The sequence below is a fragment of the Nelumbo lutea genome, chromosome 5 (assembly GCF_056320005.1).
Source record: "Nelumbo lutea isolate HS-2025 chromosome 5, American lotus-T2T, whole genome shotgun sequence".
Taxonomy (NCBI): domain Eukaryota; kingdom Viridiplantae; phylum Streptophyta; class Magnoliopsida; order Proteales; family Nelumbonaceae; genus Nelumbo; species Nelumbo lutea.
Genome location: NC_142688.1, coordinates 19,672,816 through 19,696,174, shown reverse-complemented (window position 1 = coordinate 19,696,174; position 23,359 = coordinate 19,672,816). Strand labels below are relative to the sequence as shown.

General features: G+C 39.5%; 1 protein-coding gene across 3 annotated transcripts in view; it reads right to left on the bottom strand.

Annotated features, from left to right (window-relative positions):
* Window positions 1-23,359, bottom strand: part of LOC148850798 (GTP-binding protein, HflX) — a 31,823-nt gene that overhangs the window by 2,363 nt on the left and 6,101 nt on the right. The window contains exons 3-11 of one of the 3 annotated variants that reach the window (XR_016099103.1): window positions 17,183-17,299; window positions 6,659-6,773; window positions 6,296-6,433; window positions 5,950-6,045; window positions 5,740-5,853; window positions 5,251-5,319; window positions 4,897-5,061; window positions 783-928; window positions 590-679 (exon numbers count right to left, since the gene is read on the bottom strand). Coding sequence is in view for 2 of the 3 variants with exons in the window: in XM_088944176.1 (XP_088800302.1) it covers window positions 590-679; window positions 783-911; window positions 4,897-5,061; window positions 5,251-5,319; window positions 5,740-5,853; window positions 5,950-6,045; window positions 6,296-6,433; window positions 6,659-6,773; window positions 17,183-17,299 (1,033 nt within the window). In the remaining variant the exon portion in view is untranslated. Of the gene's footprint in view, window positions 1-589; window positions 680-782; window positions 929-4,075; window positions 4,381-4,896; window positions 5,062-5,250; window positions 5,320-5,739; window positions 5,854-5,949; window positions 6,046-6,295; window positions 6,434-6,658; window positions 6,774-17,182; window positions 17,300-23,359 lie in introns of those variants that run through there. The other 2 variants (XM_088944176.1, XM_088944177.1) reach the window with 2 other exon arrangements.

Genomic DNA, 23,359 nt, shown 5'->3' with positions numbered 1-23,359 from the left:
AGGACTCAATCATAAGCACTAAAACATGCCCAAACCTGAGAAACAAATTACAAATTAGCCCAAAACAGATCACCCCTTGACGCCCCTTTATTGGTATTCACAGAATAGTAACTCTTCCAACATTATGAATCAAAAGGTTTTCCCATTGGCATATTAAGGATTCCAGGTTTACTTGTCAACATTATGTACACCCATGTTATTTAATTACTTAAGTTTTACACTAGATAAATCTTGAGTGAATTACTTCTCTAAAAGAGTATGATTAACATACCTTAATTTCCTTACATCACTACAATGAGAGTTACTTATCAATGGTTGTTTAGTCATTTTTTATCTATCTATCTATATATCAACTTAGAATCCAGAATATTCTTTCTGAGGTGCCAATGTATAGAGATATGCAGGCATATTTGGACAGCTCTTAAGAATACCAATTCATATTAGAGAGATTGAAATTCCCAGTTCTCTTCTTTTTGGGCTTGGGAAATGTGGTATGTGGTGCAAAAAGTTCCCAGTTCAATTCCCCACAACAGGTACACAAAAGCACATGCACTAATATAAATTGAGGTCAAGGAATAATGATACTCACAGTTCCTTCTACCATTCCAGCATGATGTATGGTACTGAGGAGTTCCCCTCTGTCGAAAGGGACAAGAGCTTCTACCCATACCATAGAATCCTGTCACATAAAGAAAATATGTTGTAATTTTTTATATAAGATTCAAAAATCAACAAGCAGTAACCTTTTTTTGACAAATTTAAGAAATCAGTCAACTCCATACCTTCAGCTTTTCATGAACAGCATTGCAAAACTCCTCTAATCCAACACCATTCAAAGCAGATATACAAATAGCGTCTTCTCTTTTCTCTGCTTCCATCTTGACTTTATGAGGATCACTTGTCCTGTCAACCTGCATCACCAAGCATCCTTGGATTCATATTACCAGGTATCAATTTCCCAAGCTTTTCCAATCAAATTGGGAAAGGGTTAACATTACTTGCTCTCATGTAACCAAGTTCTGAAAAATTACCTTGGGCTTTCATTGTATGAGCAACCAAAAGAGACCATGCATAAGCACCAAATACCAAGTATCAACAATCACGTAGATCTCAGCCAGAAAAAAAGTTCAACAATGACCAGTGCTATATCAGGCTGGTTTAAATATTCTAGAGTGATTCCAGGCAGATCCTGAAGACAATTTTGGGTGGTCCATAACATCTAAACCGTTCAACAACCGAATCTTTCAAGGGAAAGAAAAGTCAAAGGAGGAATTGATTGACAGCATTACCATTAAGCTAGTGCATTGGGTTAAAGTAAATGATTTATTTAAGGAGTTCTCAATCATAGTTTTCAAGGCGCCAAGGTGAAGCTAGGCGACAGGGGACGCCTAGTCCGCCTAGGCGATGAATTAAGTAAAACCATATATCCGAGTGTAGTTCCCTAGGTTCCATAACCATCTTTCCTTAATAATTATTCAAAATTTTCATAAGAAAAGTATACGTTTCATGTTTAAGTCTACAAAATCAACATTTTATGAGAAGAAAAAGAACAAAATAAAGAAATTTCAAAAAATATAGGGGATGAACCTCTACTTCTGTTATAGGAAAGAAGAAAAGAAAAGGTGGAGGAAGAAGAAGAAGAAGAAGACATGGAAGAAGAAAATGTGTTGATTAGACAAAATGTGGAATCTGGGCTTGAGAAGGGCTGTGGAGATACAGACTTGAATAGTATCTCGAGCCTCCTTGGTCTCCTTGATAATGTTTTCTTGGACCCTACTAGGCTGGATTCTAGAATATGGACCCCCACCCCCTCTGGCTCCTTTTTTTGTGCCTCTTTTTTCAAAGTTCTAAGTCAGCCCCCTAGCCCTATTCCCCCTCCCCCTTCCTGGTCACTGAGGTTTGGTGCAGACCAATCCCCCCTAGAGTTGGTTTTTTCTAGGAAGTTTTTCTGGAAAGAACCAATACTGGTGACTTGCTCCAAAAGAAGAGGCCCAAGACTTGTTTGTCCCCTAACTGGTGTGTTCTATGTAAAGCGAATGGTGAAACTGGTTTTCATCTATTGGTAAATTGCCAGTTTGCTAAGTCCATTTGGGTGTGGGCATTATCCCTCTTTAGGGGTAGTTGGAATCCTCCAACAAATTTGCAAAGCCTTTTTTCCCTTTCCTTCTTCAGGTGCCGATTGAAAAGGGGAAGAACCATGTGGAGATGTTTGAGGGCTGCTGTATGTTGGGCTTTGTGGGAGGAAAGAAATTCCAGGATCTTCTCTGAAGAAGAGAAGGACAGTGAAGAATTGAGAGGTTTGATCCATATAAGGACAGTACAATGGCTGAAATCTTCAGAGCTGTTTACAGACTTCACAGTGGAGGATTTATTTGAGGAAATGGAGTGAGATTGCTAACTGCACCCAACCCAAAACTATAATGTGTGTATTGAACAAACCCCCCCCCCCCAACCGGCCGGTTTTTTGAAACTTAACTTTGATGGGAGTAGTCGGGGGAATCCAGGACAATCGGGGATTGGAGGTGTGTTTAGGGATGAGAATGGGCTGGTTTTAGCCTTGTTTTCAAGCCCAATTGGAGTGGGTGATTCTCTTAGGGCCGAGATTTTTGCAGTTCTGGAAGGAGTCCAAAGAGCTAAGGAGATGAATATTAGAAAACTCATCATTGAAGGGGACTCGGAGGTGGTGGTAGGGTGGCTGAACAAAGAAAATAGCAGTTTATGGATGTACAGTAATGAGAGGAGGAAATTTAGATGGCTTGTTCAAGAGATGGAAATTAAGATCTGCTGGGTGAAAAGGTCAGCCAACTCCTTTGCTGATGGGTTAGCTAAGCAAGGAGTTGACAGGGAGTTAATGTTTTGGGCACAAGTGTAATTTTTTCCGTTTTTGTTCTTGGGAGCTCAAACTCCAGCTAGAAGATAAGAAAGTTTATCTTCATCCTTGTAATATTTTTGTGATTAATTAATGAAATGTGGTTATTGATAAAAAAAAAAAAATTAAGTTCTTCCTTTGCTTATAGGTTCAGGTTTTGAAAATTTTGAGGGTTCAATCAAGGATCAAAATTTCGATACGATACGCCCCATATCGGGTGTATTGCATTGTATATTTGGGGTCCCGATACCTATTTACAGGTGTTTTTGGGGACCCATTTTTTTAAATAATATATATTTAAAAATGAAATTGAAAACCAAAGAGATAAAAAAATAAGGGGAGTATCGTTATAAGTACCGATACACCTCTACCAATACACAGAGGTGTATCAATACTGTGAACCATGGGTTCAATACAGCAGTTAGCAATGTTGCATTGATTAAACCTTAAGAAAATAATAAAATAATAAAAAGAAATTAGTATATAAACACATAAAATGAATATTCTAATTTAATAATGTCTATTTTATAATTATAATGTCAAAAAATTAAAAATATAAAAGTATTTTATAACCCAGTGCACAAAACTGCTAGGAGACTGGGCGAAGCAAGCCTCCAAGGGCGCCTTGTCGCCTAGGCGTCGCCTTGACAACTATGTTCTCAATTGATGATATAATCGAGAGCTGGAATGTAATAGATAATTCTTCAAGGTACAAGCCTATAGTGCAAGAAAGTTGGGCACCTTCTACAAAGCAAAGAGTTAAGCTGAACCTTAATGGAACCTCACTTGGTAATCTGGGACCATCATGGGTAGGAAGATCCCTAGCCCTAAGAGATGGAGAAGAAAGACTCTTAGCCCTATTTTCGAGGCCAATAGCAGTGGGAGATTGATTAAAAGTGGAGGTGAAGGCCCTCCTCCAAGAGTTGTCATTAGCTAAACAATTGGGTTTCTATCAAATTGAAGCAGAAGGGGATTTAAAATTGGTGATAGAATGGATGCAGGAAGTTAGTTTAAGGGCTTTGGCTAATGGTTTAGCTAATCAAGGGTCAACCAGGGCTGAATTTTTGGGCTGCATTGCAATAGTGGACTAAGTTGTAGGGTTCAACATTCCTTATTGGGGTGCTTGTTACTATATTTATTAATTAATGAATGAAAGTTACCATTTCTAATAAAAAAGTCCAAAAAACCCAAAAGAACACAATCATATCAGCAGAGAGACCAGCCTATGTAAATCATATATCTGATACACATTCCTTTACAGTTTACACCAGACAGTACACCATGACAGTCAAGTCAGCCATAATGACAACAGCCAGTGACCGTATCTTTTTTACAATAAAAATGCCCTTAAAGATGGTTTCTTTGAAACTAACCTAAAAGGCAAAAGTAAAATGACAAACATGTGAATCCTCTTGGCATTCACCTAAGCTCTGTGTACAAGTGGAATCCTCCTGGCAACATTCACCTAAGCTCCGTGTATAAGTGGAATCCTCCTGGCATTCACCTAAGCTCTGTGTATAAGATTCATGGCCCAAACATTGGTCATCTCTTTCCAGCTGCTACACTTTAGCTGCTATTGTTAAACAATTCAACTTAAGGTCCCAAAGAAGCCCTATAGACACCGCCATCATTAACCCTCCAAATAGAAAAGGAAAAAAAAAAGAACCAGTGAATATTTGCCCTTTCATCCCATGTAACAAAGATAATAGCACATTATCAATCCTCCAACAGATAAGAGAACCAATGAAAACCATAGATAACACAAGATGTCAGGTAAATTGGCATGCATAAGCAGAAAAACAAATGCTTTTTAAAGGTAAAAATGAATGTAAAGGTATCAATTTTTTGAATGCTTGGACATACTACAGAATCGAATTACAGAAAAGGGAGTGCCCTAGTTGCATAGGTTCCCCTCATTAGATTCATAACACTGCATATATCATCCATGAACTATAATTCTCGAAGTGGAGAAACTTGACCCACTAAAACAGCACTGGAATTGCGTGTCTAAAGAAATATATATATACCTTGTTCCAAACTGTCAATTTTGGAATTGTTTCAACATCCAATTCAGATAAGACTTTATTGACAGCATCTATCTGTTGCTGCGCCAGTGGATGGCTGATATCCACCACATGCACCAAAAGTGATGACTCTGCTATTTCCTCTAGTGTTGCTCTGAAAGCAGCAACCTGTAGCAAGAAATTACCATGTGGAAGTGAAAATTTTCCCCTGATAATGAATAAGCATTCAACAAACTTCTGATTCTACAACCAGGTTAGAAAAAAAAATGATAGTGATGTGTTTAGCTGCTCTGACATAGATTATGAGAAGATAATACCGTCATTACAAAATCTAATATGAATGCTGAAAGTACTAACCAGCATAGTTGGTAGCTTTTGGATGAAACCAACAGTGTCTGTCAGAAGGAACTCCTTCCCATTCTTCATCTGTACCACAATTCAGTTATATATGCATATCCCACTATTGGTTATTGAATGAAAGTTACAGTTCTAAATCATTCTATGAACTCCCCCCCCCCCCCCAAAAAAAAAAAAAAAAATCATTCTATGGACAAAGTATCTGGGGCATCTTCTAGTCCCAAATATGTCCAGAAGAAGTTAATCACTTTATCATGTTCATTTGGAAGATCCAAATTGATTACATACTGTGAAATATATTACATCTTGAATATAAATTCAAATAAATTAGCATGTAGTTTGGAATGATGATAAAATCATGGCAATTTGTTCAAGCAGAAACCAACTTCCACTTCCAATAGATTTCCTGTTTTAACATTTAATTGTAAAACACAAAAAGATGGTAAACTTTGTACAATTTGAGAGGTTTATCTAGATATATTGACTGACCTGTACCCTTCTTGTGGTTGGATCAAGAGTTGCAAATAGTCGATCCTCAGCAAGAACATTTGCACCAGTCAATCGATTTAAGAGTGTGCTCTTTCCAGCATTTGTATACCCAACCTAAAATACAACACATTTTACTCTATGTTTGGGGAATCTGTTGAGCAGTATGTGCATGCAACTATATAGAACTTCAGCATCCATGCATTTACTCACCAAAGACACTACAGGGACGGGTACAGAAAAACGCCGATTGCGGTACTGTTTTCTATGTTGTCGAACAGATTCTAGCTCCTTTTTAAGAGTACCAATCTATTCAGAAGAATTGGTGAGTCAAATGACAGAAAAGAACTAGAATGCAAGTCTTCTCAATGCAATTTGAGGCAGCAAAAAGAAAGGATAGCAAAGAAAATAGATTATGATAAAGAAATAAATCGCATAATATGTGTATATTTATCATCCAAGTTCCAAACAAGTTTCTGTCAAGTAGAATGACCTAAAAGACTTTAGATTGAACAAAGTGTACAGATAAGGTCTTTGAACCTTAAAAAATACACCTTACTTGAGTCCTTAATATACGTTTGTCCACTTCAATTTGTTTCTCACCCATTCCTTTCACTTTGCCTCCTGCTTGACGCTCAAGGTGAGTCCACATTTTTGTCAAACGTGGTAGTTGGTAGTCCATTTGTGCCAATGCAACCTGAGAGGACTATTCTTGTTAATAAAGGTAATACTGATAGGATGCCCAAATATATATATATATATATATATATATATATATTCTGATAGATAAAAGAAAGATTTCGTTGAAGAGAGAGGAGTAGCAAGGTGCAAACTACCCCAAGAGACAGCTAAAAAAACTGTTTATAACTAAGCCCAGAACAGAATAACCAAATAATATTTCAAAGTAGGATGAAGGGTTTGCCTGTAGAGCTGCTTCATGTGTTGCAGCTCGCTGGTTGAAGATATCCAGGATGAGGGCAGTGCGGTCACAAACCCGAACATCTCCACCAAAAGCCTTTTCCAAATTACGCAATTGCCTATAACACACACACAAAATACAACCAAAGCAATTCATAAGCTCTTAAATTTCATGTTATATTCCCTCACACACCATGATGTAAGAAAAGGCAGGGCTTTAAATTAAATGAAATTGTAAAACATGATCTATTTAACAAATCCATTTAAATTAAAAAAAAATAATGAGTTCTCAACATATTGTGCAAGCAAATTGTAGTAAGGGTAATGGCGTGTATTTTCCCCTTTTGTTTTTTTTTTTTCATAAGCAACAGAAAAAAAAATTATTAGATAAAACTCCTAGCTGCCCTGAAAATAAGACAGAAGGCCCAGATATTTACAAAGCCAGCTTCTGATGGAAAATTAAATCATTATCTTAGAATTACAGATTGATTCCCAATCCCGGAAGCCCCATTTCATATGATCCCTAACAACACCTGTCTTTGCAGACGCATCAGCCACCATATTTGCACTTCAAGGTATCCATTTGAATGTGAGTTTAAACTGGTATCTATGTTCTATGCAAGTCTGACCAGATGCCTAAATCTCCATGGAACTTCCTCCTGTTTCTTAATCCAAGAAATAATGGGGGCTGGCAGTTCTCCTTCATCTCCACCTTCCTTAGACGGTTCATCTTCATTAGTTTTAAGTCCTGAAGATGGGCCAATGATTTTGGCCTCATCCCCTTTCATTGGTAATAAATGGGGGGCAGCACCTAAACCAGGCCCAGAAGGAGAAAAAGGACAAAAAAAAAAAAGTAGAACAAGATGGCAACAGAATAGCAAGATGGAGTTCAAGCCGGTGGTGAGGTGGAAGAAGGGATGGGAATGTGAGGCAAAGAGATTTGAATTTGAAGAATGCAGGAGCAACAGTAAGACCTGCTTGAAAATCAGGGGAGAAAAGAAGTCCTCAATCTTTCTAGTTAGAGATGCGGTAGCTTGGGTTAAAGGCTTTGTCGATGGAGCAATGTACACAAAAAAAAAAAAAAAGAGAATGGTTGGAAGGGTCGAATTGAATACGGAGAGGAAGAGTTTCATGGCGAAGCTGAGGAACAACAGGAAATGAAGAACTACAGGGTGGAAAGGTTTTGCGGATAAATTATAGGATTACCTGGTGGCAACAGAGAAGACTGAGGCGGCGCCACTTAAGTCCAATCCGGAAATAGAAGAAGGGAAGGTGCAGAGTAACATTGCCATGGATATACCAAAAAACTGAAGAAGCAGTTGTGGAACAGGATTCAAAATGTGAACTGGCATGCTCTGTTAAAACGCATAAACTGGAGTTGGAAGTGGATAAAAGGAGATGGACGAGTAGGTTTGTGCCAACAGCAGCCAAAAAGATTAATGATTGGCAGCCGGTTGTGGATGAGATAGTAAAGAAATTTAGCTTCACACGCCTGTGGTGGTGGTGCCTTTCAGCAATTGCAAAGCTATCCTTGATGTGTGGAGTGAAATGATGGAGTTCTCTTCTGTTGTCACCCAGAAAGGGTTGATTGTCATCAAGGAATGGTGTATGTCTTGCAATGAGGAAGACATTGAAGTGGATAAGTTCTCTATTAAACTCGTCAGGGTGTCATTCAACTACTGGAGGAGGTCGGTGGTGGAGAAGATGGTCCATATAATGGGGGGTAAATTGGAGGAATGCAACTTCTGTAACCTGCAAGCGGTTAAGGTGAAAGTCTGGGGAATCAGGCCGGAAGAGATACCTCGAGTGGTAAGCGTTTTTTTCATACAAGTTATGGAGGAAAGTTTGGGTTCTGACGGAAGTGAAAGTGTTGATGTGGAACAGTGGAAGAGTCTCTATGGTGGAAGATGATTATGAGGTGAAGGCTCTGGAGGTGGAGTATTACGTGGAAAATCTACAGTGGTGGGTAGGAGAGAGAGCAAAGGAACTTTATTTTGGGAAGGGGAACAGTCAGGTAAGGGAGGTGGATTAGGCGGGCATCTTGAAAAAGAAACATGTTCGAAGGAGATTAATTAAAAAATTAAAGGTGTGGGGCCCTCTTTCGCAGATGTGGTAAGGGGACCGATGCAAGCCAACTTTAAGATTCAACCCACTGAATTGAATCGGGCTTGGGTTAGCCAGACCAAAGAGTTGACCAAGCCCCTGAACTCATGTGACTCTCTTAACAGTCATGTGGGTGGGAGTCAGGTTTGGAATTTGATAGACAAAGACTGTGGTCTATCATCGTCCCCAACTGAAGTTGTTTTGAAAAAAAGCCACTGAGGGGAAAAAAAGGAATGTTGCAGTGGAGACTGAGAGTCGCCCAGGAAGAATGGGAAGGAGGTAGGATTAGTACGGAACACCCGAATCCAAGATACACTAGAATGAACAGAGAAGACATGGAAGTGGAAGACAAGGGGTGGATTGACTGTAAAACTTCAGATGATGAGGACACAATATTGCTAAAGTCTTTGGAGGCGAAAAGTTTGGAAGAGCTCACAGAAGTGGTTGTTCTTGAAGAAGTGCTTGACACCTCGATACTGTTTGGTGAAGAACAATTTGCGGCAATTGCTTCCCCTGTTCTAAAGCTGGCTAAGATTATGGACAGAGTAGACACAATTTTGGATTTGGTTGGAAGGGGCAATACCATGGAATTGAAAGAGCAAGAACTTAACCAAGCGATGAACAGAAAGCAGGTTATTGATGAGCAGATAGGGGTGACTTACCACCAGCCAGTCATAGATGCTCCACACAGTGGTGAGCCACAGAGCCTTGGGAGTATGTCGAAAGAGAATTCTTTTGCAGGAAGCATTTCCCAAACATTAGCTCCATCTGAGGAAATTGGTTTAACCCAGGGTCCTGTTGCCTTAGCCACAGAAGGGTTTATTCAATCATCTACCAAACCTGTCCTGGACTTACGACTGTGAATTCCTAGCCAGCCTCTTTAATGCAGACCCTTCAGACTGTTGGGGTGGATAGGAAAGGAAAAAGGGGTTTGAGTGAAGAAGAGGTGGAGGTGGGTGAGAGAATATGGAAGATAATTGATTTTTTTTTTGGAAAAAGCAAAAAAGAAAGAAGCTGAAACAAATATTTTGGGTGGGTTTCTAGGGGATGGGAGTACATATGGGCACTGGCAGACAAGGGAGGTAGGGGAAGAGGAGAACAAAGAGAGAAGGCAGGAAGGTGCTTCCAAGGAAGCTAATAAAAAGGATTTGGTAGCAGACTTTGTTGAGCAAATGGGGTGTAAAGTGAAGAAGCCAAATGACTTGAAGGTTTTTCTGAGGAAAGAAAAGTAGAGGGCAAACCGAGAAAGAGGAAGCTAAGTGAGTTAAAGAGGCTGAGGAGAGATGTAGAAGAAGATGGGGAATTTAGTGAGAGAACTAGGAGAAGAAGAGGGATTAACTGAAAAAGAGACAGGGAAGGGGTCCTTAGGAAGTGAAGATAAAGATTCTCAGCTGGAATGTTAGGGAACAGGGGGGGGGGGGTTTAGGAAAAGGCCAGTAATAAAGAAAGTAATAAAAAGAAGAGAAGATTCGGATGTAGTACTGATTCAGGAGTCTAAGTTGATGGAGTTTGAGAGTAGACATGCTAGATCTCTGTGGAAGGCAAGGGGAATCAAATGGGTGTGTGCCCTTCTTGGGGGAGGTCAGGTGGAATTGTCACACTGTGGAAAGAAGAGGCTATGGAGGGAGTGGAGGAGCTGATGGAAAGTTTACTGTTTCCATTAAATTCAGGCATAGGGTAGACAATTTTGAATGGGTACTAACCAATGTATATGGCCTAACTGGTTACAAAGAAAGAAGTGAATTTTGGGAGGAATTGGGAGACATTAGAGGACTTTGGGAAGGCCTATGGTGTTTAGGAGGAGATTTCAATGTCATCAGATTCTTGGAGGAGACCAATAGTGTGAGGAGAGGTATTACTACCAGCATGAGAAGCTTTAACAACCTTATCAACAGTTCTGAGTTGTAAGAGATTCCTTTGTTTCATGGTTTGTTCACTTGGTCTAACCTTCAGGAGAACCCTATATGCTCTAAACTGGATAGGTTTTTGTTCACAGCAGATTGGGAGGACCACTGGGGAGTTGTTATTTCTAGAACTTTGCCTAAGGTAACTTCAGATCATTGGCTTACTACATTAGTGAGGGAGGATCTTGGAAATAGAGGGCCCACCCCACACCTTTCAAATTTGAGAACATGTGCCTGTCTCACCCTGGTTTTGTTGAGTTGGTTAAGAATTGGTGCAATGATTGTAACACGGACTAATTGGGAGGGTATGAAATTCCATTGGAAGTCGAAGGAGCTAAAAAGAAAAATCAAGGAATGGAACACTTTACAGTTTGGAAGGATTGAAGAGAGGAAACAGGCAGTGATCAATCAGATTGAGGAGTTAAATGCCAAAGAAAAGGGGGGTACTTTTGGAGAGAGAGACAAGAAAGAGAGATGGGAACTCAGGAAGCAACTAGAAGACATTTTGTACAAGGAGGAAGTTAGCTGGAGGCAAAAATCTAGACACAATTGAGTGAAGGAAGGTGATAGAAATACTAAATTTTTCCATGTAATGGCCAATAGCAGGAGAAGGAAAAGTCTGATTCGTAAATTGGAGGTTGATGGGATGTCTATTACTCAGCAGGATGAGATTGCTATGGCCTTTGTGGAGCATTTTAAGTCGATTTATAGAAGGCCCTTAAATCAGAGATTCTAGTTACAAGGTTTGGACTGGCCTAAACTGTTTGAGGAGAAAAAGAGGTGGCTGGAAAGAAAGATTGAGGAGGAAATTAGGGAAGCAATCTTTTTAATGGATAGATCTAAAGCACCTAGGCCTTATGGATTCACCACGGCTTTTTACTAAGACTATTGAAGATTCTAAAATAGGATATCATTAAAGTCTTCAATGAGTTCTTCCAAAGGGGGTGATAAATCCGGGACTCAACTCAACCTTTATAGCTTTGGTCCCAAAGAAAGTAGGAGAAAGTCATCCAAGAGACTTTTAGACCCATCAGTTTGGTTAATAACTTGTGTAAGATAATTGCCAAGGTCCTGTCTAGAAGAATTAGAGAGGTGCTCCCAAATCTAATTTCACAGAATCAAGGAGCCTTTGTGGGAGATAGACAGATTGTGGATCAAAGTTTAATTGCCAATGAGTGTGTGAGGGATCTGAAGAGAATAAGGAAGAAAGGGATTATGTGTAAGTTGGACTTAGAAAAGGCTTATGATATGGTTGATTGATCTTTTTTGATGCAAGTGTTGGATTGCTTTGGCTTCGGGAAGAAATGGTGCAAATGGATACTGGGTTGTATTGAAACTTTTCATTATTCTATCCTGGTGAATGGAACTATAGTGGATCACTTTCCATCTTTAAGGGAAATTAGACAAGAGGACCCCCTCTCTCCTTTCCTTTTCACCGTGATTGCAGAAGTGTTGGGGAGGTTAATTGAGAAGCATATTCAAGAGGTCTAGTGAGGGGATGGAGGGTTGGAAAAGATAGTATACCTATAGCCCACTTACAATTTGCTGATGATACTATCTTGTTTTGTGAGGGGGAGAATGTGAGATGGGCCAGAAATTTGAAGTTGGTGGTTCACGCATTTGAGCAGATGTCTAATATGAAGGTGAATTTTGATAAGAATTGTGTAGTGGGGATTAATATGGAAGAGAGAGCTATAAGGGAAAGGGATGAAGCCTTGGGGTGTGTGGTAGCTCAATGGCCTATGAACTATTTGGGGATGCCCCTAGGTGATAACCCGAAGAAAGAAAGTTTTTGGAGCCTTGTAATTGATAGGTTTCAAAAGAAGCTAGCCGCTTGGAAGAACTATTTATCTCTTTATGCTTCCTTCTTTAATTCCCTTTTGCATTCTACCAGTAATTTGGCACAAAATTTCCCAATTAAGGAAGTTTGGGGTGAGCCAATTCATCTGAGGGTTGGAGCTTTTTGTTGGGAAGCCTTCTTGAAAAGATGTAATACTCATGATTTACTCCAAAGGAAAAGGCCTTATTGGTGCTTATCTCCTAGTTGGTGCATTCTTTGTAAGGCTAATGGTGAAAGCTCCTACCACTTATATCAATTCTAGATGATATAAACCTCATGGTATAGGATAGTTAGGAAACATGTGGTATTATTGCATCATCAAGTCAATTTTTACTAGTGTTTTCAAAATCGGACCGGACTGAAATGGTTGGGCTAGAAAAACTGGGATTTGGCCGATTCCGCTTCAGCCCAGAATCACTTTTTGGCCAAAAAACTGTTGATTTGGTTAGTGAACCGATGACCTGGGTGGTCGAACAGTCGACTTGTCGACTCGGACAACAGTTTTTGGCTGTTTTTTTTTTTACTTTTTTTTTGTTAGAACGGGGCATCCGTTCAGTTCGAATGGTCGGACCGCTTGACCCAGGAACCGGACCCAAAACGGTTCCCTACCCGATTCGGTTTTTAAAACCTTGATTTTTACGACTCAAATATCAAATATATAATAGGTGCAACATGCAATCAAATGGATCCAAAACCCAAGTATTTGTAGTATTTGACACATTACTGGAAAACATCAAGGCATAAAGTTGTTTCAATGCCCTTAGTCCTAATTCCTAAAACCAAATATACCAAGAACAAGAAATATCTTCCAATCCATGACCATAGTTTTCAAGGTGCCAAGGCGAGACTAGGCGACTGGGGGGTGCCTAGTCACCTAGGCGATGGATTTTTTATGTTAAAAACATAGACCCTAGGGTAGTTCCCTAGGTACCATAACCATATTTCTTTAATAATTATTCATGATTTTCATAAGAAAAGTATAAATTTCATATTAAAAGTATAGAGAATCAACATGTTCATGAGAAGAAAAGAAAGAAGGAAAATAAAATTCAAAACATATAGGGGCTGAACCCTTATTTTTGTAATAGGAAAAGAAGAAAATAAAAAGTATTGATAGTAGTAGTAGTAGTAGAAAAAGAAGAAGTAGTAGTAAAAGAATATATGGAAGAGGAAAATGTGCTGATTAGATAAAATTTTTAGTTCTTCCTTATTGGTTCAGGTTTTCAAGTCTTTGAGGGTTCAATACAGCATTTAGCAATGTTTGTGTTGATTAAGCCCTAATAAATAAGAAAATAATAAAAGAAAATTAGTATATAAATACGCAAAATGATTATTTTAGTTAATAATGTTTATTTTATAATTATAATCTCAAAAAAGAATGAATAAAGAAGTATTTTATAGTAGGAAGTAGAAAACTCTTAGGCGATTAGGCGAGGCGAGCCTCAAAGGGTGCCTTGTCGCCTAGGCGTCACCTTGACAACAATGTCCATGACTCTAGTTTGATGGCTTAAGTTTCTTTCTCTTCTATACAGGACCCAACAATCTGAACCATCTGAAAGTTAGACTAGTACAACAGTTGAGTATGACACTAATTAAAAAATTGTGATCATATGATTGTTTTATGGTGTTGGCTTCTGAACTACAAAAGTCATGTGTAGATACTGAATTGAACTATATGTCAGAACAGTAATAACATGTTTTCAACCATTCTTTTGCAGCACTAAAAGGTTTCGGCAATTAAGGTTTAATGCAAACAGGTAAAAATGGAACCAATTTAAGCAACTGGACTCAATGTGACACCTTTTACAGCACTAAAAGGTTTGATTAATTAAGGTTTAATGAAAGCAGGTGCAAATGGAACCAATTTAAGCAACTAGACTTGATGTGACATCTCAGCATAATACAGATAATATTTTTTTTATTAGTGAATTATCAGAATTATTAAATCAAAGCCAAAGATAGTACAATTTAAGGAGAGGCACGAGATGCTACCTCCCCTTTAAGGAGGGGAGATGGAAGAGACCATCAACCCTTTAGTTAAAGAACAAAACTATGGAAAAAGAAATTACAGAGAAGCCCAATACAATGAAACCCGAGTAGCCCTTGTTTAGCAAGATGATCGGCCAAGGCATTGGCCGATCTACCCAACCACTGAACTCTAACTGCCATGCCCCTCAATAGCCATTTGACCTTTTTTAAGATATCCTTAAAGTTCCAAGTGACAGTACCCGGGTCAGCCAACCATCCTACTACCACCTTGGAGTCTCCTTCAATTATTAAGTTTTGCACTCCAAGTTGATAAGCAATCTGTACCCCCCGTGCTGCAGCTAGGAGTTCAGCCCTCACAGAGTCTCCTATTCCCACCGGTCCCGAAGAAAAGGCAATGATGTTGCTGTTCTCATCTCTCAGTACACCACCAATCCCAGACGGTCCTGGGTTACCCTGACTACTCCCGTCAAAGTTCAGCTTAACAAAACCCTCCATCGGCGGAGTCCAAGTTACTTGAACTCTAGGCTTCCTACAGGATGTGAGGGCAACTGCAGACCAATTCCTCATTAAATCATCAAAGGAATAATCTTCAAAGAGTTTTAAGGATTTCATCCACAACATAGTTCTTGTAATAATACACTCTTTGACCTCAAGAATGCTTCTTCCCTTCTCCTGAAAAATTCTGGAATTTCTCTCTTCCCAAATAGTCCAAAGGAGAGCTAATCTTATACACTTAAACATGATTCTCCCTCTTCTTGTGGTCCACACAAAGGTAGAAGGGGAAAACAACAAATTTACCTCAGCTGCAAAGTTCCACCTGCACTCAAACAAATCAAATACCCAGTTCCAAATGGCTGCAGCAAAAGGACAAGAAATCAATAAGTGGTAACAGTCCTCATTCTGCGCTTTACACAAAATACACCAGTTAGGGGATAAACACAAGAAGGGTCTTTTCTTCTGCAGGTTATTCATTGTATTGATTTTACCATAGTAAACTTCCCAACAAAACACGGCTATTTTTAGGGGAACAGGCCTAGACCATACTTCCTTAACTGGGAAAGCCCGAGGAGAGGAACTGGAGCAAAGGGAATTAAAGAAAGAAGCACAAGTAAACGACCATTTCGGAGTCAAAGTCCAAATCCTCCTATCAAAAATGAGTGGGTCTAGGCAAACAGAATCAAGTAGCAATAAGAGCTCAGAGACTGATAGGGATTCCTCATCCCTCAACCCTCTACGGAAGCCAATTTCCCAATTTGTCGACAAGGAGGTATACGGGGACAAAAGAAAGGAAGACACAGGTTTTTTTTTTATAAAGGGAAATAGAGAAGAGAGAAGAGATCAGATCCTTAAGGGGCAAATTTCCCACCCAAGTGTCTTCCCAGAAGAGAACCCAAGTCCTAGAGCAAGCATCATACCTTACAAAGTATAGAAACTATGGGAGGATGCCATGAATTGCCTTCCAAGGTGTTGCAAGAGTTGCCCGTCTGGATAGCCCTGCATCCCAACCGTTTCCAGAACAGCCATGGATACTTGTCACCACTTCATGCCATAACCTCTCCCTCTCTAAAGGCCATCTCCACAACCACTTACCTAGAAGAGCTACATTCTTAAAAGTAATATTCCCTAATCCTAATCCTCCTTCCTCCTTCGACTAACTCACTCCCATCTAATACAGATAATATTGTACCCATTAGTTATATTAAATACAAAGCAAATAGGCAACAGCACTACTTGTGAGATAAAATCACCGGTTCTAAAAGAATGACCTCATTATGGCTAAAATCCCACATTCCACTTTCCTCTTTGCATCATCATCATCATCATCATCATCCAAGCCTTATCCCCACACTATATGGGGTCAGCTACATGAAACCTGTTTTTCCATTCCATTCTGTTTAATGCAATATCCAGTGTTAAATTATGGACACTTAAATCATTTCTTATTACTTCGATCCATGTCCTTTTTTGGTCTACACCTAGCTGTTCTAGCCACTTCAACTTGCAATAGATCACTTCTTCTTACGGATACTGTTGATGGTCTTCTATGCACGTGATCAAACCATCCTAGTCTAGCAACCCAACCGTTGCACCAAGGCCCACCCTCACCAAACCATCTTAGTCTACTTTCTTTTATTTTATCACTTTTTAGAGTTATCTTTAGGTTCCTTCAAATGACTTCATATCTGATCCTATCCTTTCTAGTTTTTCCACTCATCCACTTCAGCATACACATTTCTGCCAACTCATTTTTTGGATTTGTTATTTCTTGATTTCCCAGCACTTTGCTCCACACAACATAGCTGGACTTGCCTTTTTGTATAAACAGGCTATTACTGTTTGCAGCATTAGTTGGCCTATGGCAAAAATGAACCTCAAGCAGTGCTTTCGTCATTGTTAACATTTGGCAATGAGAAGGTAATCTCTGTCAATGCTTTAGACAGACTAAACATCTCTTGTAAACAGGGCACTTTAGAACAAGACGGTGGGTTGTAACTTCAAAATTCAAAATAAGTATGCTGCTCCCAATTTACACTTGGGACAGATACATATCACTTTTATGGTGGTGATTTAAGCCCGCATTCTGCAGGTGAAAAGAGTTTCATGCATTCAGCCTGCATTCTGGTGTGTTTTCCAACTGAATATAATGGAAAATGTATTCATGAATAAACAAGTGCACAATTTGGCATCTTACCCCGGTGAGAGCTCATCATCAAATATCACAGTCTCAACGTCCAGGGCACGAATTGCAGTCTTTATTTCTGCAACCTTGCCAGATCCAATATATGTCCTTGGGTTTGGGGTAGCAAGTCTGCACCATAAGGGTAGCTAGCTATCAACCTAAGACATCGTACAGAATAAATGCATTTAATACCTGTAGAGCCATCCACATATTGAAACTAGATGGTGAATATGATAGAACTTAGAAATTCATTAAAAGCATTATAAATTATGTATCTTTTTAAGCACATGTAAACATCAATAAGTACATGGATCAGAATATTAATGAAACAAAGATGAAGATTGGTTCATGAGCAAAAAATGCCAATACATATAGAAGGAAATCGATGTTTAAAAGCACTTGGGTGTGAAGTGAGGTGCCAGGACATTAAGGTGCATGAAGCATAAGCCTTGAGGCTTGAGTCTTGAGCCTTACAAATTGTCCATATTTGTTAAGAAAAGCATGAAACTAAAATTAGAAAAGTGTTGAAAGGTATACAAGAAAAGCAAATTTTATATAGCAAGGTATTCCTAAAAGCTAAAATACTTTCAGTTCTTACTCAAAACATAGCTTGGGTAATGGGAATCATATTAAGCTCTGGTCAGACACATGGTGAGGAAACCAATCTCTTAGTAACAGCTGACCCAGAATCCACCTGTCTAAATTTCCTGATCCAAGGAGGTCACTGTTTCTGGCACACTCTCACATGCAAAGCATATCCTTTCTTTGAACCTTCACTTCTCCATAGCTCTTGGGAAACCCATAGGTGGAGTGAATCACGTTGATCTTTGAAGCGCTTAAAGAGGTCTACCTCCCGCTGCAGAACCTGATGGATGTATGTGAATCCCAAAATCTTTTGTTGTCTATAGACAATTTTTTTTTTCCATCTCTACTGTCCCTAACCCGGCATCCAATGTTTTTTTTTTATCAGCAACACAGAAAAGATTTCATTAATTAGAAAAAATCAGGTTACAACAAAGTTGTGAAAATAAAAACCAGCTTTAGAAGATGACCCAAACCAAGATTACATTTGAGCCCAAAACATGTGTTCTATGAACCAAGATCAGCATCCAATGTTTTTCTAGAAAGAAAGCTTTGGTACTCCATTTTTTCTACCTCGAGTATCATTCTTCATGTTAGTTTATCATATATGATGTCCTTCAGAAAAAGCACTTGAGCATTATACATCTCACCCATGCATGTAATGTGTGCCTCTAGGATGGTGAATCTATCATGCACTCCTCATCCCTACAAATAGACCAAGGAATTATGGAATTCTTCTTAGGTAATAGGACTAGATTGGGCATATCCCCAGGGAACATTTCAATGTGCTTTGCCAATGGAAAAAAATATGATCTTGGTGCTAGGGGAAAAAAAATTGGGTAGCCATTTTTCTCGATAGGTAAAAGAAAATTTTATTAAAAGGAAAAAAGGAGATACAAGGGAACAATCAAGGCATAGCTCGGGATACTGAGCAAAGGGAAAACCAACAAAAGACTTGAAGCGGGAAAGAGATATTCCCGCCTACGATCAAACACACTGAAAACTTTAACACATCAAGCCAAACCTATTCCCTTTACAAACAACAAGAACCAACACAGAAAAACACCCTACCAATCCCAGCCTTCCACATACTGACATTCCTCCCTTCCACACACTCAAAATGACCTAAATCGACCAGCTACCTCTACCACCCCTACCTCTGCCCCTGATTGACTTTTCCCTCCTCAAATCTGCTTCAACTGAGGCATCAATGTAAAAATCTACCAACCTCTTCAGCTTTCTACTCCTGGAAGGTCTCTAAACCTAAAAGCTTCATCAACCTCATCAACAGAAACATTGCTCTCCCACCCATCCTCTTCCTCACTTCCTTGCTGCTCCTTTTCCTTTTCTTTCTGCAACTCCAACTCAAAGCTTCTCTTACCCGACTCTCCCCTCCCAGAAAAAAAAGACATACATTACAGTACTACCCCTAGTAGAGGAAGTTGAACCAACAAACAACATACATTAAAGCACTGCCCAGTACAAACTCTCCCTTACAGACCCTTGTTTTGCTAAGGTATCAGCTAATCCATTAGCTGATCTTCTTGCCCACTTAAAGCAAGCACCCACCTCCCTCATTACACTAAAAATTTCCCTCATCAACTGTCTATTTTGCAATTTCCCAGACAACCTGATTGCATCCACCCAATTACCAATTTAGAATCCCCCTCTATCTCAATTTGCTGTAGCCCCAACTGTTTGGCCAATCCTACTCCTTGATTCAAGGACATGATCTCCACTCTCAAAGAATCTCCCACTCCTATTAGTCCGGAATATAGAGCAATTATTTTTCCTTCACCATCTCTGGAAACACCTCCTATTCCATGGACCCGGATTACCTATAGGCAGCCATTACTAACACTGGTGAATTTGGTAAGAAATAAATAAACACAGACTGATAAATCTGCCTCTAAATCCACCAGATGCCCTTTCCTATCATTTCTTAGTTCATGAAACATATCCTCCAAGGAATTTTGTGGTATACTGGAGATCATAAAATAATCACCTACAGTTCCTATTACTAGGCTGCCTTCCCCCTTCCCCAGCCTTTGTGATGGAGAGAAAAAGCTAATAAAAAGGCCCTTCAACACCAGTATGTGCAGGAGCCATGCTCCCCTTTCTATGTAGTTGTTCCATCTTGTGAGATTTTCTTAAAAGTTCGAGTTGTCCTGATTGTCTACCGTTGCAACTGAAACAGTGAAATCAGATAAGTTCCAAAAGAATTACTTCTATGCCAAACTATTTAGCTAGAGCTAGGATTGAAAGGGCCTCCTCTATAGTGAAATTATTTATAGCTCTTTACCTGTCTAATTCTGCATTCTTGGTGGTTGTATGGCATATACATCCTCACATGTATATACTTTCTTGACATACCTAAATTTGGATTACAAAAGGAGAACTAACAACTGCTATAACAAGGAACCAAGGTGTGGGAATGGACTGTAGAACCTCATACCATATAATAACAAAACTGGAGAAACTTTTTTTTTTGATAAATAATAATAAGTTTATTGATTCAGAAGCAAATTAGAATGAGTTCATACATCATCCCAATGAGAGGCACGAGCTGTAACCCCTCCTTGAAACTTACAAGTAAACTAGGAAAGAAAAACAAGAATCACAACTAAACCAAAATAATTCTTCCCTATTTACCCCTTGCTTAGCTAACACATCTGACAAGGTATTTGCTGATCTCCCCACCCACTATACAGTGACCAACATATTCCTTGTCAACCAACTAAATTTCTTCATTTCATTCTTGTATCGCCACATAGCCTCTTCAGAATTTTTCAACCAACCCACCACCACTTTGGAATCCCCCTCGATTATTAGGTGTTGTAACCCTAGCTGGTTTGCAAATTGGACCCCTTGTACAACAACTAAAAGTTCTGCCCTGATGGAATTCCCAATTCCCAAAGGACCTAAGTAGAGCAACAAAATCTCTCCCTTCTCATTTCTCAAAGCACCCCCCACTCCTGATAATCTTGGATTACCCATGCTGCTTCCATCAAAGTTCAACTTAATTGAGCCTTCGGGTGGAGGAGACCAGCTTGTAATTGATTTGGCCTTTAAAGATGAACACCTTGCTACTGCTGACCAATTTCTCCAAATGTCATTAAAGAAGAATTGATGAAAGATTTCCAAGGTCTTCAGCCAATGTATTGCCCTGTTTAACACACAGTCTTTCAAATCTTGGCTGTTCCTTTCCTTATCTTGAAAAATTATGAGATTCCTTTCTTCCCAAAGAGTCCAAGTCAAGGTAGCACGAGCACACCTCCACATAATTCTCCCTATTTTTGTAGGCCAATAAAAGGTAGAATGGTTGAAGAGCATGTGAACTTTTGCTGGTAGATTCCAACTACCCCCAAACAACGAAAGTAGCCAAGCCCAAAGGTCTGCAGAAAAGGAACAAGGTACTAATAGATGATAACAATCCTCACCGTGAGCTCTACAGAGGATACACCAATTAGGAGAAATATAGAGAAAAGGTCTTCTCTTTTGTAGGTTGTCTAAAGTGTTTACTTTCCCATGGAAAACTTCCCAACAAAAAGCCATAATTTTTGGGGGAACTGGCCTACACCAAATTTTTTTTGACGGAAAGGGTTGGTGAGTAGGAAGTTGAGAGATGGACTTGAAAAAAGAAGCACAAGTGAAGGTTCCATTGGGTCTAGGAGTCCAAACCCTCTTATGTGGCTTGGAGGGATCCAAAAAAACATGATTAAGATACCCAAGCAACAAAGAAAGAGACTCAATTTCAGCATCCCTAAGTCCTCAACGAAACCCAAAATCCCAAGTAGGATCTAAGGGTGTTTCCAAAGGTGAGACAAATTTTGAGACCACCTCTTTTTTGTACAAAGAAATAGAAAAAAGCGAAAGGAACAAAAATCCTTTAACGGTGAGTCTCCTACCCAAATATCCTCCCAAAAAATGATAGAGTTGCCAAAACAAACTTCATACCTGATAAAATTGAGGAATTGAGGAAGGGTGTTGTGAATAGCCTTCCAAGGTGCTGCTAGGTTAGCTTGCCTCGATACACCAGCATCCCATCCATTCTCTGACCTCCCATGAATGCTTCCCACCACCTCATGCCACAATCTCTCTCTTTCCAAAGGCCATCTCCACAACCATTTCCCTAACAGAGCTTGATTCTTTCTAGTTACCCTCCCAATTCCCAAACCCCCCACTTCTTTACTTCTACAGACAATTTCCCAATTAACCAAGTGATCATTTCTCTCTTGTCCCGGCTCCCATAAGAAGTCTCTCATCAACTTCTCCAGCTTCCTAGCTTCCCTAACTGGTATCCTAAAAACAAACAAATAATAGGTAGGTAAGTTAGCCAAGGTAGCTCTTATTAGGGTAATTCTTCCTCCTAAAGAGATATAGTTCATCTTCCATGAGACTAATCTCTTCTCAAACTTTTCTAACACTAGGGTCCAAAATCTACTCTCCCTAGGATTTGCCCCTAAAGGAAGCCTAAATATGACATAGGCCAAGCAGAGGTGGAACACTCAAGACACTCCGCAATAGCCTTGACCTCCCCTACCTCCAAATTCGAACCTGCTACGCAACACTTTTCCAGATTTATCCTCAAATTAGAGACACTTTCAAATCCTTTTATTAGCTCCTTTAGGTTTGCTACCTTTTCACTAAGACCTCCTTCACAAAAAATCATTAGGTCGTCTACAAACTGAAGGTGGGTGACGGGGACTTGGTGTCTCCCTATTCTCCAACCCCTAATGACATCTTCGTTGTCAGCCTTAGTAATGATCCTACTAATCACATCAGCTACTAAGGTAAAAAGGAAGGGTGAAAGTGGATCCCCTTGCCTGATACCCCTGCAAGCTGGAAAAAAATCCTTCACCATACAATTTACCAGAATAGAGTAGTGACAAGTACTGATACACCCAAAGATCCAACTACACCACTTGTCCCCAAATCCACCATTTCGCATAACCTCTAATAGAAACTCCCAGTCCACCAAATCATAGGCCTTTTCAAGATCCAATTTACAAATGAATCATTTCCTACTAAACCTTTTCATTTCCTCCACACACTCATTCACAATTAAGATCTGATCTGTTATTTGTCGCCCTTGAATGAAAGGCCCCTGAGTTTCACTAATGATGGTAGGGAGGACTGTTTTGATTCTCAACGAGAGCACTTTTGCCAGAATTTTATAGATGCTTGTCACCAGACTAATAGGCCTATAATCTTTTGGGTGGTTGGCATCATTCTTCTTAGGTATCAAGGCCAAAAAGGTGGCATTAATTCCAGGGCTTATAGTGTGATTGTCTGCAAATTCCTTAAAGACTTCAGCTACATCCTCTTTCAACAACTCCCAACTGTCTTGATAAAAACCCATTGTAAAGCCATCTGGACCCGGAGCCTTGGATCTATCCATTAGAAAGACAACTTTCTTAATCTCTTCTTTCTCGAATTCCCTTTCCAGCCACCTTGCCACTCCATCAATTCTTGGCCAATCCACCCTTTCCATGACTGTTCTCTCACTCAAAGGCCTTCTATAAATCGATTTGAAGTGGCCCACAAATTTTCTGGCTATGTCATCCTGGTTGGTAATCACTTCCTCTCCTATCTCTAGCTTGGTCA